Source organism: Myxocyprinus asiaticus, chromosome 20 (assembly GCF_019703515.2).
Source record: "Myxocyprinus asiaticus isolate MX2 ecotype Aquarium Trade chromosome 20, UBuf_Myxa_2, whole genome shotgun sequence".
NCBI lineage: Eukaryota > Metazoa > Chordata > Actinopteri > Cypriniformes > Catostomidae > Myxocyprinus > Myxocyprinus asiaticus.
The window spans coordinates 4,656,344-4,675,907 of NC_059363.1; the positions used below are offsets into that span (position 1 = coordinate 4,656,344).

A 19,564-nucleotide genomic window follows, 5' to 3' on the forward strand; every position below is an offset into this window, starting at 1 on the left:
GGGCCCCATTCACTTTCATTGTAAGTGCCTCACTGTAACCTCCATTCTTGCTTTTTTTTTTAAGAAAAGGAGGGACGAGTCGAAATACATTTTTGTGGTTTCAACACTATGCCACACATTGAGATTAACTTGTATTGAACCCTAAATATTCCTTTAAGTAAACCAGATTGGATGTGATTGTTGTATTGTGTTTATTCAAATGAATTCTACATTAAAAACAATACAAACACATTCATAAAAGTAGAATTAAAAAGTAATACAATGTGATGGAGACTGCACTGAAATGAGGGACTTTCAGTAATCCTTCAAAGGATGAAAAAACTACAGCTCTCTCTAAACAAACACACAGACCACTGAAATGAAATATAATACGTCTTAAACAGAAAAAAAAAATCCCTTTGTTTTGACAGTGTCAGTCACATCTTTTTGTCAATATTGATTTTAATCCAGTGTGATGAAAGGATTTCTCTCGTCGTGTGAGATTTAATCTGCATCATTAATTCCAACCCGGATTAACATATCACTCATCATGCTGACACACTCTCTCCTGCATGCTGGAATTTTGACGGCTACTATTAGCTATTAAAAGTTCGCTTTGTGGCACAATAGGTATTTCCAAAACATTAGATTTGGTGTTGTTGACATTCAAAGTAACAAAGTAACATACTATATAAAAATCGATATGAATGATTGCTTTTGACCAACATATTTTTGAAATTACACATACCACAGTGTGCCAGTGCTTCGAAGTTTTGACGTAAACAAGAACTGCAAACATGTAACCCTATCTACAGTTTAGGACACAACACAGTCAGTATAGACTATGATGTTTTTAGGTTGTTACAATGATAAGTGGTGCAAGCTCACATAAGCAAACTTAAAATATGTCAAAACAAATGTCAAACAAGTTCAACTGACTGATATAGTCTGTATGACAACATCAGTGTACTGGAGTGCTTCAAAACATCAACAACAAAAAAACTGCAACTAATATCACCATCAAGTAATACAGCAAGTTTAGAATCATACACATTATGGAATATCTTTATGATTACTTTGAATGCAATAGTGTTCAAAAACCAGTGTAAAAGTTCCACCTTAATTTTCGATAATTCTCAATTCTAAGCACTGGCAGAATGGTGTCCAATAAGATGTTGGCCTTGAGTTGTGTGGTCCGGATCCATCTTTCCCCTTGATGCCAGTGCTTCCTCTTCCAGCTGTTATGAAATAAAATGCCAAGATTGACGAAAGCAATGATATAGAGCAAATTTAGTGAGGGAGTTACGATTTTAAGGGGCGTTCACACTGGATTTTGTGGTCTGGTTCACTAACAAATATGCATCATTTTCAAGTTTGGTGTACTCAAGTGGCTGTGAATTTGTATAGCCAAAAGACACTTGAACAAAAGAGGATTTCAAAAGTAGGCTGAAAAAACTAAAAGACAAAACTCTCACTTCGGTATTTTCACATCCATATCAGTTTAAAAGAATACAACACTGTGGTTGAATTCGGTTGCTATGGTGCATTGGGTGATGTTGCTAGGCAGTTCCAGTGGTGTTTTAAGTGGTGTGTGGGAAGTTACTAGGCAGTTGCTAAGGTGTTCTTGGTGGTTGCCAAGTAGTTATTAGACAGACAGACATATAGATAGGGATTTGGGGGATTTTTAAAAGTCTGATCTGTTGGATATGATACAGCATCCCGAGTCAGAGCAGGCTGAAGGCCCAAATTCGTTGCAGGGTCCAAAACGATTTTGCAATCTTTAAATCTAGAGTGACTGCCCCTTTAGAAAGCATTGAGCTCAGAATCATTTCCATAATTTGTTATAGTTTCCACAGGAAAATCCCTGGGTAAATTATTCAACTGAATTCAGGGTCCCTCTGCATGAATATTCGTAATTTTACCTGCTCTCGGATGTAAGTATGAGCACAGGGTCCGATGCCTCTTAAAGTGAGACCCACGATAAAACACCACACAGACAGTGCGGCCTCTATGGCAGTAAACCCAGCACAGGAGAACCACAGTGCCAGAGTTGTGTCCTGAAGATAAAAAAAGCAGTTCAGTCTTCAACAATCAGACAAATTATATTTGTTTAAAGTTCATACCTTTCCATTTTACTGTCCATTTTAAGTGGCAGTTTAAAAACGTATTGCGAAACTCATCATATAAGCATCTAAAAGTTCATTTTCCATAAGCGTACTTAAGCTGTGATGTATCGCAGGAGAAATACTCACATAGATGCGGGTGGCATCGAAAGGGCAGTTAACGATGATCGGAGACCGTGCATTCACGGGCATGTTAGTGGAATTGCATCCTTTCATGAGGACGGATCCATCACCTGAAATGGTGAGGCTGATTGCCAAAAGCAGCCCCACAAAACATGCTGTAGAGAGCAGGGCGTTCAGACATGAGCTCACCAACAGACCGATGTGCTACAGGAAACAGATGAACAGAGCTGTGTTATACACTACATGAAAACAGAAGGGAATTTTGTTGTTTTTGTTTCCCTAAATAGTACAGTCTCTAATCAGTTTATGATAAGGTATGAGTTATAATGCTAAATAATAATATGCAAAGAGAAATGGTTACTTACTAGCTTCAAGTTGGTAATATTCCTGGACACCAATATCGCGACAATTCCACTTGCAATGCTCTGAAAAAAGATACGTTGATTTAATTTGGGGAGAATCACTCTTAATTGAATTATAAACCATTTTCCACACACACACATATATACATATACATATACACACACACACACACACACACACACACACACAGTTGAAGTTTACATACACCTTAGCCAAATACATTTAAACTCAGTTTTTCACAATTCCTGACATTTAATTGTAGAAAACATTCCCTGTCTTAGGTCAGTTAGGATCACTACTTTATTTTAAGAATGTGAAATGTCGGGGGCCTGGGTAGATCAGCGAGTAAAGACGCTGACTACCACCCATGGAGTCGCGAGTTAGAATCCAGGACGTGCTGAGTGACTCCAGCCAGGTCTCCTAAGCAACCAAATTGGCCTGGTTGCTAGGGAGGGTAGAGTCACATGGGGTAACCTCCTCGTGGTCACTATAATGTGGTTCTCGCTCTCTGTGGGGTGCGTGGTGAGTTGTGCGTGGATGCCGCGGAGAATAGTGTGAAGCCTCCACACACGCTCTGTCTCCACGGTAACACGCTCAACAAGCCACGATAAGATGCGCGGGCTGACGGTCTCGGACGTGGAGGCAACTGAGATTCGACCTCCGCCACCTGGACTGAGGCGAGTCACTATGCCACCACGAGGACTTAAGAGCACATTGGGAATTGGGCATTCCAAATTGGGGAGAAAAAGGGGAGAAAAAAAAAAGTAAAAGAAGAATGTGAAATGTCAGAATAATAGTAGAGAGAATGATTTATTTCAGCTTTTATTTCTTTCATCACATTCCCAGTGGGTCAGAAGTTTACATACACTTTGTTAGTATTTGGTAGCATTCCCTTTAAATTGTTTAACTTTGGTCAAACGTTTTGTGTAGCCTTCCACAAGCTTCTCACAATAAGTTGCTGGTATTTTGACCCATTCCTCCAGACAGAACTGGTGTAACTGAGTCAGGTTTGTAGGTCTCCTTGCTCGCACACGCTTTTTCAGTTCTGCCCACACATTTTCTTTGGGATTGAGGTCAGGGCTTTGTGATGGCAACTCCAATACCTTGACTTTGTTGTCCTTAAGCCATTTTGCCACAACTTTGGAGGTATGCTTGGCGTCATTGTCCATTTGGAAGACACATTTGTGACCGAGCTTTAACTTCCTGACTGATGTCTTGAGATTTTGCTTCAGTATATCCACATAATATTCCTTCGTCATGATGCCATCTATTTTGTGAAGTGCACCAGTCCCTCCTGCAGTAAAGCACCCCCACAACACGATGCTGCCACCCCCATGCTTCACGGTTGGGATGGTGTTCTTCGGCTTGCAAGCCTCACCCTTTTATCTCCAAACATAACGATGGTCATTATGGCCAAACAGTTCAAATTTTGTTTCATCAGACCAGAGGACATTTCTCCAAAAAGTAAGATCTTTGTCCCCATGTGCACTTGCAAACTGTAGTCTGGCTTTTTTATGGTGGTTTTGGGGCAGTGGCTTCTTCCTTGCTGAGCAGCCTTTCAGGTTATGTCGATATAGGACTCGTTTTACTGTGGATATAGATACTTGTCTACCTGTTTCCTCCAGCATCTTCACATGTTCCTTTGCTGTAGTTCTGGGATTAATTTGCACTTTCACACCAAACTACATTAATCTCTAGGAGAGAGAAACTGTCTCCTTCCTGAGTGGTATGATGGCTGTGTGGTCCCATGGTGTTTATACTTGTGTATTATTGTTTGTACAGATGAACGTGGCACCTTCAGGTGTTTGGAAATTTCTCCCAAGGATGAACCAGATTGTGGAGGTCCACAATTTTTATTCTGAGGTCTTGGCTGATTTCTTTTGATTTTTCCATGATGTCAAGCAAAGAGGAACTGAGTTTGAAGGTAGGCCTTAAAATACATCCACAGGTACACCTCCAACTGACTCCAATTAGCATAATTGTCTAATTGCCTAAACGCTTGACATCATTTTCTGCAATTTTCCAAGCTGCTTAAAGGCACAGTTAACTTAGTGTATGTAAACTTCTGACCCACTGGAATTGTGATATAGTCAATTAATAGTGAAACAATCTGTCTGTAAACAATTGTTGGAAAAATTACACAAAGTAGATGCCCTAAATGACTTGCCAAAACTATAGTTTGCTAATTTGAAATCTGTGGAGTGGTTAAAAAATGAGTTTTAATGACTTCAACCTAAGTGTATGTAAACTTCTGACTTCAACTGTGTGTGTGTGTGTATATATATATATATATATATATATATATTATACACACACAGTATATATGCTATAATTTATGTTCTTAAAGGGATAGTTCACATAAAAACTTCAATTCTGTCATCATTTACTCACGATGATGTTGTTCCAAACCCATAAAAGAGAGATGTTAGGCAGAATGTTGTACTCTGTCACCATTCACTTCCACTGCATCTTTTTTCCATATAACGAAAGTGAGACTGCACATTCTGCCTAAAATCTCCTTTTGTGTTCCACATAAGAAAGAAAGTCATACAGGTTTGGAACGACATGAGGGTGAGTAAATAATGACAGAATTTACATTAATGGGAGAACTATCCAGGAAAAGTTCACCCAAAAATCTAAATTCTCTCATAATTTTCTCAGCCGCATGGCATCCCAGAACCCAGATGTGTATATTTTAGAAGAATATCTCAGCTCTGTAGGTCCATTCAATGGCGACAAAAATTTTTAAGCTCCAAAATTCACTTAAAGGCAGCATAAAAGTAATCCATACGACTCCAGTGGTTAAATCCATATCATCAGAAGTGATATGATAGGTGTGGGTGAGAAACAGATCAATATTTAAATCCTTTTTTACTATAAATTCTCCTCCCTGCCCAGTAGGTGGCGATATGCATGAAGAATGTGAATTGAGGAGAATGTGGAAGTGAAAGTGGACATTTATAGTAGAAAAGGATGCAAATATTGATCTGTTCTCACCCTCAACTATTATGTCGCTTCTGGAGACATGGATTTAACCACTGGAGTCATATGGATTATTTTTATGCTGCATTTGTGTCCTTTTTGGAGCTTCAAAGTTTTGGTCACCATTCACCTGCATTGAATGGACTAACAGAGCTGAGATATTCTTGTAAAAATCTTCGTTTGTGTTCTGCAGAAGAAAGAAATTCACACACATCTGGAATGGCGTGAGGGTGAAAATGATGAGAGAATTACATTTTTGGGTGAGCTATCCCTTTAATGGAATGTAACACAATATAATTAAGTACAATCACTCACCAGCAGTCCCGAGGTGACAGAGATGATGTTTGATACAGTATACTCAGTTGAGATCTCATTGCTGGGTTTGGAAATGTGTCGTAACACACTGCCATGAACTATGGCACCCAGGATGAAATTAACATGACCAACTACAATGAGAGTGAGTCCTTTCTTCATCAGCCTACCAGGACCCTTCTGTTTGTCTGGAATAAAGAAGATAAATGCCACTTCATGATATTCAAAGCTAAATATCTATATATAAAGAATGAAAGAATCTTTCATGTATAATATTTACAGTGGCCCTAAATAGTTTTTGTACACTTAAAAATCACTCTTAAATTAAACCAAGTGGCATCTGGTGTACTTCATGTTAATTATGGTAATGTCCGACAACTAGAAAGTGTCACCATTTATTATTATTTTTCTGTCTTCATTTTGAACAAACATTTTAAGCCTATATTGTTTTATCATTTAAAACCTAACCAACTTATTTTTCTTGAATGTTTTGCTTGAGAAAAAAAAAATGCTTTGTATGATATTTCGTTATCAAAATCAATTATATTCATACATTTTAAGTTTGGTTTATAGTCCAAATACTGTATATGATCAAAAGAGTAACCAAATAAGCATGATGCATTTTTCTGACTTGAAAGCTCAGCACCTTTAAAAAGTGATTTTCTGTGCAAAATATTGTTCCTAAAAGTCTATACAGCTGCTTAACTGTATAGTTGTACAGTGCCAGCACTGAATAAGCCTAACTTTCTTTAAAATATATATTTATATTACAAAAGATACGCGATTCATAAGAACTCCGACAGTGCAGAGAACAAACAACTGATTGTTACAGGCGTTTCCTGTTTTGAAAACTCTGGCAGAAACTTTATGAATTACAAATTAGCTCTAATTCTCATGCCTGCAATAAAAAGAGGTAAATGATTCTCTTACCGAAGCCACACATATTTGTATCCGTGCACTGATCACAGTTTTGAAGAATATTTGGATGTCAAACGCACTTTCCTGCCTTCATACTCGATGACGTCACGCAGGTCTCACCTGTGCAGCGGAAGTGGGAGGGGCTAGCACACAAAGGTCATTCAATGCAAACGCGTAAGAGGTGCTACATAGTGTCAATCTCCATTTTTAATTTAAATGTGGTACGTCAAAACAAAGGCAATGTGATTAATCAAATGTAATGCACATGCACACGTTTAGAAAACTATGTGAAGAAAAAAAAAAGAAAAAAAGAAAGAACTGAATAAAGTTTGCAATGTTCAGCTGTAATTATATTATATTAAGCCTATATTGTTTAATAGTGACAGACATTTAAAAAAAAATGTTTCTCATTGCATTGTAGACAGTCATTGTATTGCTCGCGACATATTGGACCTTTTGCACCATTTATAGTTAAATTCACACCATTTTATTTATATATAAATATTTATTTGTATTCTTAGTAATTTTCTCATCTTTTTTTGTGATGTTCTTTTTTCAAGTCGGTAGAATTAACTTTTCCAGGAATTACAGGTGCACATTTGATTTGAAATGGTCCATTGATATATTATACTATATAGAGGGGAATGGGGCTAGTTGTCACAGGGAATTTGTCTCAGTAACTGTAAGGTTTCATAAGTCCAATAACAGAATTTTTTTTTTTTTTTTTTTTTTTTTTGTAAATTCTGTTCTTCAAATTAAAATTTCAATATCATCATATTTTTGTAACAGCCGTTGGGTAAACAAGGGAACACAAAATTTTCTTACATATATATATATGTATATATACACACACACACACACACACACACACACACACACACACACACACACACACACACACACGCTGGTGGCCAAAAGTTTGGAATAATGTACAGATTTTGCTCTTATGGAAAGAAATTGGTACTTTAATTCACCAAAGTGGCATTCAACTGATCACAATGTATAGTCAGGATAATAATAACGTGAAAAATTACTATTACAATTTGAAAAAGATGTTCAGAGCTTCTTAAACTACTTCAAAGAGTTCTCATCAAATAATCCTCCATGTGCAGCAATGACAGCTTTGCAGATCCTTGACATTCTAGCTGTCAGTTTGTCCAGATACTCAGGTGACATTTCACCCCACACTTCCTGTAGCACTTGCCATAGATGTGGCTGTCTTGTCGGGCACTTCTCACGCACCTTACAGTCTAGCTGATCCCACAAAAGCTCAATGGGGTTAAGATCCATAACGCTCTTTTCCAATTATCTGTTGTCCAATGTCTGTGTTTCTTTGCCCACTCTAACCTTTTCTTTTTGTTTTTCTGTTTCAAAAGTGGCTTTTTCTTTGCAATTCTTCCCATAAGGCCTGCACCCCTGAGTCTTCTCTTTACTGTTGTACATGAAACTGGTGTTGAGCGGGTAGAATTCAATGAAGCTGTCAGCTGAGGACATGTGAGGCGTCTATTTCTCAAACTAGAGACTCTGATGTACTTATCCTCTTGTTTAGTTGTACATCTGGCCTTCCACATCTCTTTCTGTCCTTGTTAGAGCAACTGTAGTGTACACCTTTGTATGAAATCTTCAGTTTTTTGGCAATTTCAAGCATTGTATAGTCTTCATTCCTCAAAACAATGATTGACTGATGAGTTTCTAGAGAAAGCTGTTTCTTTTTTGCCATTTTTGATCAAATATTGACCTTAAGACATGCCAGTCTATTGCATACTGTGGCAACTCAAAAACAAACACAAAGACAATGTTAAGCTTCATTTAACGAACCAAATATCTTTCAACTGTGTTTGATATAATGGCAAGTGATTTTCTAGTACCAAATGATCAATTTATCATGATTACTCAAGGATAAGGTGTTGGAGTGATGGCTGCTGTCTAGATTTGATCAAAAATGACTTTTTTCAAATAGTGATGGTGCTGTTTTTTACATCAGTAATGTCCTGACTTTTTTTAATTAATTTTTTATTCTTTTTACAAACACACACACAGATATATATATATATATATATATATATATATATATATATATATATATATATATATATATACACACACACATACACTGTATATATATATATTTTTCACTCAAACAATATTTAAGCCTATTTTTAAGATTTACGCATTTCAATTTATAACAAAGTTCCATCAACTTAAATGAGTAATCGTTAATGAAATTAAATTAATAAAACGTACATTTATTCAAGTTTTATTATTAAATTTAAGGATTACTTAATTCAGTTTGATGGAATTTTGTTATGAAATTGAAATGCGCAGATCTTAAAAACAGGCTAAAATATGTGTACGCATATACGGGTTACGCACCTCTTAAGGCCCTGCACTGAATTACTACCTAATGCAAGAATATATTTAGTTTCTTGATGTCAACTATAGGGTTTAAAGATGCTGTGGCGTCTGTCGGTCCATGCTAACTATTCAAACAATGGCAGCGTTCTTGGGCAGAGCTAATGTACAGACACACGTAAACAATGCCAGTGTCCAAAGTCCTATCATGTTTGAACAGCACACCCACACAATATAAACACACAGCAAATATTAGAGAAAAAAGCATGTAAGGATACAACCAAAGTATATCAGCAAATCAAGATAGATGGAGATAACTGATAAAAGAATAATGGAAATTTAATAGGCAAACCTTTTACAACACATTCAAAACATGAGTGTTTGATTACCAATTTTATGGCTTTGTATTAGCTAAAGTCAAAAGTAGATCTAACATCATTTGCTTGGAAATAATTACTAAAGTATACTTTGATATACTATACTTTAATGGAGCATGTTCAGCCAGTTAAAATACATATATTTTAAAGCTGCAGCAGTGAAGAATGTGTTGTTTTTAAGTTCTAGATAGGAACAATGGATGTTAAACTATGGTAGAATATACGTTGGCCCCGAAAAGTATTTTGGCATTTAATCCATACAAACAAATGTCTGGAAGGTTCAGATGGCTCAGAAAGTGAGTTCTGAAAAAATATATTTTAAGAAAGGCGTGGTCACTTTTTGAGGGTTTAGCCCACTCAATATTTCTGTACCAAAAATAAGTCTGTAAATATAACTAGGTAAGTACAGCACAAAACTTTGACCACAGCGACCCTCTGTGGCATGCAGAAATACTACACATTAGAGAGGTCATTTCATGGTCAGTTCATAAATTCATACATGCATGAAACATGCATTTTAATGAAAACAAACAAATTCACAGTATAGCAAATCAAAATGGTTTTTTTATTTTATTTGAACTGTACTGTATGCTAAATGTTCACCTTGGTACAATAAACAAATACAAATACTCACACTAAAAACCAAATCTACAGTTCTGGAACCAACCTGAATGGAGTTGGCCGAGAAACTCAGAATATTGCATATAAACAACACAATGAGCTCCCAACAGTGCGTCCCCACATAAAGATCCCAAAAATAGGGGAACAGGGAGAAGAACAGGAGAGGATGGTTACAAAAACATTTAACTAGACAATACAAATCTAATTGAACTGCCATACATTCAACACCCAAAAAAAAAAAAAAAAACGCACTGGATGTCAGATCTATAAAAATACCTCAAGGGTGGATAGGCTGACGGAGAGGAGCGAGTATATAGACTGGGTTGTCGCTGTTTTTCTTGGTTCTAGACTCAAGTGGAGTGTTCTTCCTGAGACGGGCGGTTTTCACTCCAGTCCCTTTTCTGTATGAGCTGCAATCTATCTTTGAGTTTTACAGCACTCATTTCAACAAATACTAAATCAAAATGATGTTCTTCACAAACAGCTGATGGCGTTCATTCAATTCCAAATTCCTGTTTTTGGAAACCAACATTTAAAAAAAAAAAAAAAAAAAGACAGACAATTGTCTATTTCAAATGCTGACAACCCATGTTGACGCAGCTGTTTACAAAAGAAAAGTCATTTCTCTATCAGTAAAATAGTGTGCTCTTGGGTCTTAAATAGGATTGATTTTCCGAGCTGGTGGTTGTTCAATTTGTGCAATTCTGTAAACAAGAGGTCAGCTTCTCAAAATGTTGGGGAAAAAAAGGAGCTAATGGGTAAATCTTGCAAAAACATTTCACGTTTCACCCCAAAACGCACTGATCATTTGTATGCATGTACACGGGTTGGGGCAGGGGAATTTATGTCATATGATGTAATGTGGGTATCTGTATGTTTTGTGTTTGGTGTGACAGACTGGTGAATTTCCCTCTGGGACAATAAAGACCATCTATCTATCTAAATCAAAAGACAAAACATTTTGACATTATTTTTTATGACAATTAAGCACATTTCTCTCCCAAATTCTCTATACCGTATTGCATCCAGATGCTTTATATTTTTATTTGTAATTATTATTCTGAATCATGATTCCCATTACTGTTATCAAATTGTTTTTTAATTTAAATCACCATAAATAAACAGTAAAACAAATATTACTATGATGTATCATTACTTTACAATTTAAATAATGCATTTTTCTGCATTACGGTAATGAAAATGGTATGTTTTTTTGTGTGTTTGTCGTTCATTGTCATGATGAGAAAGCATAAAAAATCATAATGGTCCTAAAATTACACATTATGTAAAATATAATTTCTTATTTCTTTCTTTTGAATTTGGGGTGAAATTATGACAGGTTTCTGACATATTATTCACCCTAATAATTACACTATCATCTTATTATATTTATATTTTTATCAATATTATTTTTATAATTTTATCAATTATATTTTTACATAAAGAAATCTAAGCCTATTCTTTAAGACCATTAAGAGTTCTTTCATTGTGACATTATTTTTATGACAATTAAGCACATTTTCCTCCCAAATTTGTATTCCCGTAATGCATCTGGATGTTTTACTTTTTGAGATATCATTATTTTGAATGGTGATTCTCATTACGGTAATAATTATTTTATTTTATTTTATTTAATTCACAGTACATTACAATAACATACTACTATGATGTATAAATGCTTAATTAAATAATGTCTATTTTTTTTATGTAAAGTAATGAGAATTGTGTGTGTGTGTGTGTGGGGGGGGGGTTGGTTATCTTCATGAAAATAATTGCAATGAAAAAATCCTTATGAACGTTAAATTAGGGTTATGTAAAATATAATTGCTTATTTTTATATTTTGATTTTGGGGTGAAATATGACCCGGACATGTTCGTGACAGGTTTTGTATGCTTCACCTTAATAATTACACTATCATCTTCATTTTTGCCAAAAACAGGCTTTACCTCTCTGTTCTCCTAATAGATACACTGTGTATATACTGTATATATATATATATATATATATATATTGATTTTTACCATTATCAAGCACTTTTAACACTGAAACAAAGGACAAGCACTAAATTTGTTGTGATGTAAAGAAAGAAACAATGTTGATAATGCAGAAACATATAACTAAATAACTGCTGAGATGTAGTGAACTGTGTTACATGCCCATATAAGCAAGAAGGAAGAAGTGCATGACATATGATGTCAACGTTCAGAGCTCTGTGATTGGTGCGTGGGAAAAGAGGAGTGGCCATCACATCTCGCCTCCAATACCAACAAGAAAGCACATCCCATTTGCATTAGAACAGGTAGAAATTATTTCCTCCCCAAAATGAAAACAAAAAACAAACAAAACAGGACCACCAAACATCCTGGGTGAAAAAAAGCATAAAACAATAGAACGGAAAAACACTCCAACTGATTTAGAAAACGAGACGTCCGTGAATCATGTCTCCGGTGCAGCTAGCGGTAGCTGATTGCTTGTTTACCCGTTCACTGTCTCTTAGTCTGTGATTTGCAGGTTTATTACTGAACACTTCGGTCTATTGGTCAGTTTGTTTTCGGTCCTTGCGGTCACCATTGTTATGACTTGGCAAGGTGTTCTCTATGGTCGTTGTGTTTGAGGAGCTGGGTGGGGGAAGGGGCGAGGCTGGGCTGGGTGCCCGGCAGCAGGGGATAGGCACTGGGCACCCCGCCAGGCATCATGCCCTCCATCGGACCACCCATGCCACCCGGAGACACACCCACCGCACCTGGAGGAAACCTGGAGCCAAGACAAAAATCAATTGGTTACAAGGAGAACATGATCTTTACATTCCACTCTTTACAAATTACTTTAATGTTATTTATGGGGTCAGAATACAGCCACAAAATACAATTCACAAATAACTGCAAATTCACGCTGGCAAAATTTACAAATGCAAAACAAGATTCATAAATAGGGTAGAACGGGGTGAAATGCCCCCTCCAGGATTTATTTTCTGGTTGCAGAAGATCAAGATTGAAAAAGTACATTTCTTTTTATTCAATGTTCATGGAGCAACATCTCCTAGAACAAAACTGAAAATAACAAATAAGTAGAAAAAGTAGAAAGAAAAAAAAGAAAAAAGAAAACTTTGCAGTGCAAAGTGACAAAGAGGTGTTTAGGAAAGTGCTGTGGTAATTTTTGTTACTATTTAATGCTTTGGGAAAAATTTAAATCATGAAAGTATTCACAAATTAAACTTTGAATCTGCATATTAACAACATTTGTGTGTGGATATTTTGAGACTTCTGTTACAGGTTTTGACTCGACTGTCAAACACTGAAAAAGTATGTTGTCTTTTTGAGAATATTCTGACCCCATAATTTTTTATTTGATAATACACCAAATTCACACACTCCAGAAATATTTTAGAATATTTTTAATATTTATGCATTTCAGTTTCATAACACAATTCCATTCAATTGAATTGTGCAATCTTTAACCAAATTAAATAAAAAACAAATGTCTCCCCTTTTCTCCCCAATTTGGAATGCCCAATTCCCAATGCGCTCTAGGTCCTCGTGGTGGCGTAGTGACTCGCCACAATCCGGGTGGCGAAGGACGAATCTTAGTTGCCTCCGCGTCTGAGACCGTCAATCTGCGCACCTTATCACATGGCTTGTTGAGCGCGTTACCGCAGAGACCTAGCGCGTGTGGAGGCTTCACTCTATTCTCCGCAGCATCCACGCACAACTCACCACGCGCCCCACCGAGAGCGAGAACCACATTATAGCAACCATGAGGAGGTTACTCCATGTGACTCTACCCTCCCTAGCAACCGGGCCAATTTGGATGCTTAGGAGACCTGGCTGGAGTCACTCAGCACACCCTGGATTCAAACTCATGGCTCCAGGTGTGGTAGCCAGTGTCAATACTCGCTGAGCTACCCAGGCCACCCAATAAAACAATTTATTTAAAATATTTAGTTTTAGTTTTTTTTATATATATATTTTATTTTATTAAAGATTACCAATTCAATTTGATGAAATTTTGTTATGAACAAAATACATCAGAAAATAACATGTGTAATTAAGGAAAATCATGATATAACTTATGGAAAAACAATTAAGCAAGTCCAATAGTGTCTTTGTAACATTTCTCAGTAGCACTTAACAGTTGCATGTTCTGTTGCACATGAGAATGAAAAATGTGAAGTGATATAAAAGCATGACGTGACAAAAAAAGTGAGAGAGACAACGCTGAACTTGCTTTTCAGACATATCTGGACATTTTCTTGGTTTGGGGAATGCAGTATTCTGTGAATATTTACCTGCCATTGTTTAGGTATACATTTTGTCTTGCAGGCCGCCAGGGGAAACGGCTGGTAGCGGTTGGGCCATTCTGCTGAGCGAGAGAAGCAATCAGACTGAGCAGCTGAGAATGCGTTTACATGCGTGTATGTGTTCATATGTGTGGGTGGGAGAGTTAAAAGGATAGTACACCTAACAATTTAAATTCTGTGATTATTTATTCACCCTTATGTCATTCCAAACATTTTATTTTTCTGTGGAACACAAAAGGAGACATTCTGGAGAGTGAGCGCAGACCAGAATCAGATTTCAGAGCTTTGGCACAATTGGCAAAGATTAAGATTATCAGTGAATAACAACTTATCGTATGGCTTCTGAAGACTTGGAATATACTTTGATACTTTGTGTCATGGCGTGTTTATGTGCTTTTTGGAGCTTGATAGCCATGGTCACAAAGAAAAGAGCTGCATAAAGTCTGCATAAAGGAATTAATGTATTTGATGCATAATCTTTCTCAAAACAAAAACGAAGGAGTGATCTTGATGCTGTTTGTGAGTGCAGTGGAAAAAGAAAGTGATGATAAACTCAAGGATGGATGGAATAAGGATTAGTTGGTGACATATGATGTGACAGGTGACATTAAATGTCTTTTCTCACCTGTAGGCTCCGCCATTGAGCTCTGGATGTACCTGCTGCTCCGTCACCCCCCACGGCGCCGTGGTAACAAAAAACTCTTTGTTGACACAATTTCTGAGACTGTCTGGAATACGACCTAAAAACCAGAACAAAGTGAGACACAAGGACTTGTGTGCAATAGCAGTATACCAGGGAGAGTGATAAAAAGCAAGTCTTGCATTCACTGAAATTATTACCATAGTTCAAACGGCATAAAAAAAGTGTATTTTCAACATGGTAAATCCACAAAGAGTGATGTTAATTTTCAATATGCAAATATTGCAATGACATCATTGCTGGCACATTTTGAATGTCAATGGGAGATCTTCAAACTTTGATGTCTAAAACAAGCATAAATGTTTATAAAAAAAAGTTTCAATGATAATGAAGACAAGACAAAAAAACACTCATCATGACAATAATTTAAAAAATTTATTCAAATGGTACTGTTGGCAAAAATATTAAGGGAAAAAAATACTGCATGATATTAACAGTACACAAACAGAAGGAGGAGCATTTAGAAATAATTGATTTATATAATCGAATGATCCAGTATGTTGGGTATTTCCCGCTTGAGCTGCGTGAACAGAAAAAGCTGAACACCGGCAAAATTAACCGCTTTACAAATGGGTCAGTTACCTCCTAGTTAAACATGAGATTAATCACTATATCCACAACATATGTGTAATATTGCAACTTACATCTGCACAGACCATGAAGCGAATGAACAGGTGAACTTGAACTAAGTTATGCGCAATGCATAACATGCGATGTGAATACACCGTTTCCATAAAAACACGCTACATGTAATGCAATATCCCATACTGGCTAAAACACGGAAAATTAAAAACGGTCTCAAAAGTGTGAATTCAAAATACAGTAAAATGAAAAGTAGCTAATACTTCAGGACAATAATGTCATGCTGTTATTTCAGTTCTATTTTGTTGTCTTTTATATGTTTGATCCATTTGTTTCAGGGATATGCACAAGTAATCGACTAATCGAGTACTCATTCTGCACATACTACTCAAATATCACAAATTGATTTTGTGCATTTGCCTGTCGTGGGCAAGGCTGATTTATACTGTACTTTCTGAGTCAATTACCAAATCTCACAGTTACAACTGAGTCCACTGGGGGCGCTGTGGATGTGTGTCGTCGAGGTGTTGGATAAGACAAGGAGATATCATAGCATCTGTGCTTTCAAACAAAGCTAATTATGACAATACTTATAATATTTTGATTCTTATTAAATTATACTTTATTGATATTTGGTTATTGTTGAAGTCATGCAAACCATCTGGTCTTTAATGAACCAAAGAGAGCGCATGATACACCACTCCTTGTCTCTCTTCACTGGCTGCCGGTTTATGCACGTATCAAGTTCAAGGCACTGATGCTGGCATACAGAACAGTCACTGGGTCTGCTCCAGCATACCTAAAATCATTTCTGCAGAGCTACGTTCCCACCAGAAGCCTGCGGTCGGCTAAGGAACGTCGCCTTGTTGTACCAACACAAAGAGGCACCAAAACACTTTCCCAGACTTTCAGCTTCATCATACCACGTTGGTGGAATGACCTTCCCAACTCCATCCGTGAAGCTGACTCACTTTTGGTCTTCAAAAAACAGCTAAAAACACATCTTTTCCATGAGCACTTAACCAGTCAAAAAAAACAAAAAACATTCTTGTTGGACTTTAATCTGTTTTAATCTATTCTGATGCTAGTAAAACTTTGTAATACAGCACTTTTCATACCACTGTCTCCTTAAAATGATTCGCTTGTAATGTATTCCTCTTTTGTAAGTCGCTTTGGATAAAAGTGTCTGCCAAATGAGTAAATGTAAAATATAAATGTAACCGACTGATGAGGATCAGCTTTTAAGGTGAAACGAAAATGCGAAGCAGTACGAGAAACTCGGAAGCAGATCAGACCAGTATATGTAAATGTACATTATTTATACCACTTGTTTTCTGAATAATAACAACTGAAATGATAAAAATGCCTGTGTAGACTCAGAGTTCATACCAAATGCCATCAGCATTGGTTTCTTTGTAGCTCCGGATCAGTTATTTCATTTTATTTATGCATATTATTAATTTCATTTTATTCCCAAAAGAAAAGCATAGTTTGTTGAAGTTAACTTATTTTGAAACTGTTCTCAGAAAGATTTGTGAATAAAACAAAATGTAAATTTCACGTAAGTGAATACTTGATATTTCTAACTAACATTTTAATTTACGAGTAATCGATTAATCGTTTTTTTTTTTGTTTTTTTTTGTGGGTTAGAGTACTCTGATTTGCCCATCCCTGATTTGTTTTCTAAATGTTTGAATATTTGACTAAGTTTGGTCTGTTACAGTTTGACATATTTTTGTCATTTTTGTTGACTAAAAATCTATGCCATTTTAGTCAGAGTAAAACAGAATAAAATGAAGTAATATGACATGACGAAATTTTAACTAAATTTCAAGGATATATTTGTCACAATACTAAAACTATGACTACAACAAAAAACTGTAAATATGAACACTGGCTAAATGCAGTTGGAGCTAAATAGTAAAAAAGTGTGAGGTAGTAGTCAAAAGTATTAGGAAGGATTTCTATGCAGTACTCATCTAGTACAGTACTAACAGTTCAAATAAACTCATACCGGTAATGGCCCTGCGGATTTCAGTGGCAGCTGCCTCCCTCATCTCAAGCGACGCCTGTTCACTGTACCACGCCGTGTGTGGGGTGCAGATCAGATTGGGTGCATCCTTCAAAGGACCCTGAGTAAAACTGAGAGAAAAACACAGTCCAGAGTAAGAAAATGAGACTAAGGCTGCATTCAAATTGGCATACTTTGAACACCCACGTTACCTAAAAGGTTCAGACTCATGAACGTCCAGGGCGGCCCCCCGTATCCTCCCCTCTTTCAGTGCCTGAGCCAAGGCTTTCTCATCAACCAGACCTCCTCGGGCTGTGTTCACTAGAAATGCTCCCTGACGCATCTACAAAACAGATTGAACATTATCACACAAACCTTCAAAGACATGTTCACAGCCTAGCCACTAGATGGCACTCATGATAACAAAATGACGTAAAATAAAGTGAACATTTCACCTGTTTGATGGTAAAGTCATTAATGAGGTGGTGATTGTGTTCGTTCAGGTTACAGTGGAGAGACACACAGTCACTCTGGTAAAGAAGGTCCTGTAAGGTATAAACTCTCTGGACACCCAGCGATCGCTCTAAACCATCTTGCAGGTATGGATCATAAAAGATCACGTTGAATCCAAATGCTTTCGCTCGTACAGCCACTGCCTGACCCGATCGACCTATAACACACATATATACAAATAAATAACAGCACAAATCCACCCCACGGAAGTGTAATATTGTTCTGTATACAGTATATGTCGATAATGGAATAACACTTAATAATTGTCATAAACATTACAAAATGCTTAATAGATCAGTAGTTAATATTCATTCCAAAATATATATGAAAATCACTTATCTATTCATTAATGAATGTTATTATAAAGTGTTACCAAAAATAGAAATAATCTCTCACCAAAGCCAATCAGTCCTAGTGTCTCCCCTCTGATGCGGGCGGCTCCTGACGCCACCTCTCTGATCTGCTCCACGCTCTGCACTCGTGTGCCCTCACGCATGGCCTGATACAGCCATGTGTTCCTCCTGTACAGATTCAGGATGTGGCACAGCGTCGAGTCTGCCGTCTCCTCCACCGCAGCTGATGGAATATTACACACTGCAATGCCTGCACAAACACAAATGCTCAATTTGATTCATGGACATTTGTAGAGTTACACAACTTCAAAACTTTTACATGTACTTGCACCGATGCACCACAATGTCAATTAAACATTGGTTTTGGCCGATAAAAGCAATCATCTGCACCATTGGACATCTGCCGAATGGATCGGACATCAGCAAAGCTAGAATTTCACAAGCTGGTGCTACCATTACAACGTTTAACACAGCTAATTTGATTATTCACCTTTGTTAAAGCTACAGCGGAGGCTGCTTCAGCTTCTTCGGAATTCAGTTAAAGGGATAGTTCACCCAAAAATGTAAATTCTTGCATCATTTACTCACCACTCATGCTGTCTCAGATGTGTTTGACTTTCTTTCTTCTGCAGAACACAAATGAAGATTTTTAGAAGAATATTTCAGCTCTGTAGGTCCATACAATGCAAGTGAATGATGACCAAAAGCTCCAAAAAAGCACATAAAGGCAGCATAAAAGTAATCCATACGACTCCAGTGGTTTAATCCATGTCTTCTGAAGTGATCCAATACATTTTGGGTGAGAACAGAACAAAATGTCACTGTAGTCTCTAGGCATGATCATAATTTCAAACTCCATTACATTTCCTAGTGATTGTTGCATGAGCACACGCTAGTTGGCGCTAGATAGTGTAACTGAGCTTGAAATTAAGATCGCCAAGGAAACTGCTGATGTCA

The 19,564-nt window shown here is 36.8% G+C and overlaps 2 protein-coding genes across 6 annotated transcripts in view; both read right to left on the reverse strand.

Annotated features, from left to right (window-relative positions):
• Window positions 1-178: 178 nt before the first annotated feature.
• On the reverse strand, window positions 179-6,916 carry LOC127411139 (keratinocyte-associated protein 3). Its single transcript, XM_051646485.1, has 6 exons — window positions 6,813-6,916; window positions 5,886-6,070; window positions 2,591-2,650; window positions 2,232-2,429; window positions 1,902-2,036; window positions 179-1,217 (listed from the first exon to the last, which is right to left on the reverse strand). The coding sequence occupies exons 1-6, from the start codon at window positions 6,823-6,825 to the stop codon at window positions 1,122-1,124; spliced, it is 687 nt and encodes a 228-aa protein (XP_051502445.1). The 5' UTR covers window positions 6,826-6,916; the 3' UTR covers window positions 179-1,121.
• Window positions 6,917-10,075: 3,159 nt separating this feature from the next.
• ctbp2a (C-terminal binding protein 2a) overlaps window positions 10,076-19,564 on the reverse strand; it is a 70,256-nt gene continuing 60,767 nt past the window's right edge. For 3 of the 5 annotated variants that reach the window (XM_051647165.1, XM_051647164.1, XM_051647166.1), the window contains 6 exons: window positions 18,651-18,857; window positions 18,197-18,411; window positions 17,954-18,084; window positions 17,745-17,872; window positions 15,074-15,188; window positions 10,076-12,905 (listed from right to left, as the gene is read on the reverse strand). In XM_051647165.1, coding sequence (XP_051503125.1) covers window positions 12,725-12,905; window positions 15,074-15,188; window positions 17,745-17,872; window positions 17,954-18,084; window positions 18,197-18,411; window positions 18,651-18,857 — 977 coding nt within the window. In that variant the 3' untranslated portion in view covers window positions 10,076-12,724. Of the gene's footprint in view, window positions 12,906-14,436; window positions 14,511-15,073; window positions 15,189-17,744; window positions 17,873-17,953; window positions 18,085-18,196; window positions 18,412-18,650; window positions 18,858-19,564 lie in introns of all 5 variants that reach the window. The other 2 variants (XM_051647168.1, XM_051647167.1) reach the window with 2 other exon arrangements.

Coding starts and splice junctions, on each gene's coding strand:
- LOC127411139 (XM_051646485.1), bottom strand. Junction 2,651..5,885: donor CTGTCACCTCGGGACTGCTG/GTGAGTGATTGT, acceptor ATCTTTTTTCAG/AGCATTGCAAGTGGAATTGT. Junction 2,430..2,590: donor ATATTACCAACTTGAAGCTA/GTAAGTAACCAT, acceptor TGTTTCCTGTAG/CACATCGGTCTGTTGGTGAG.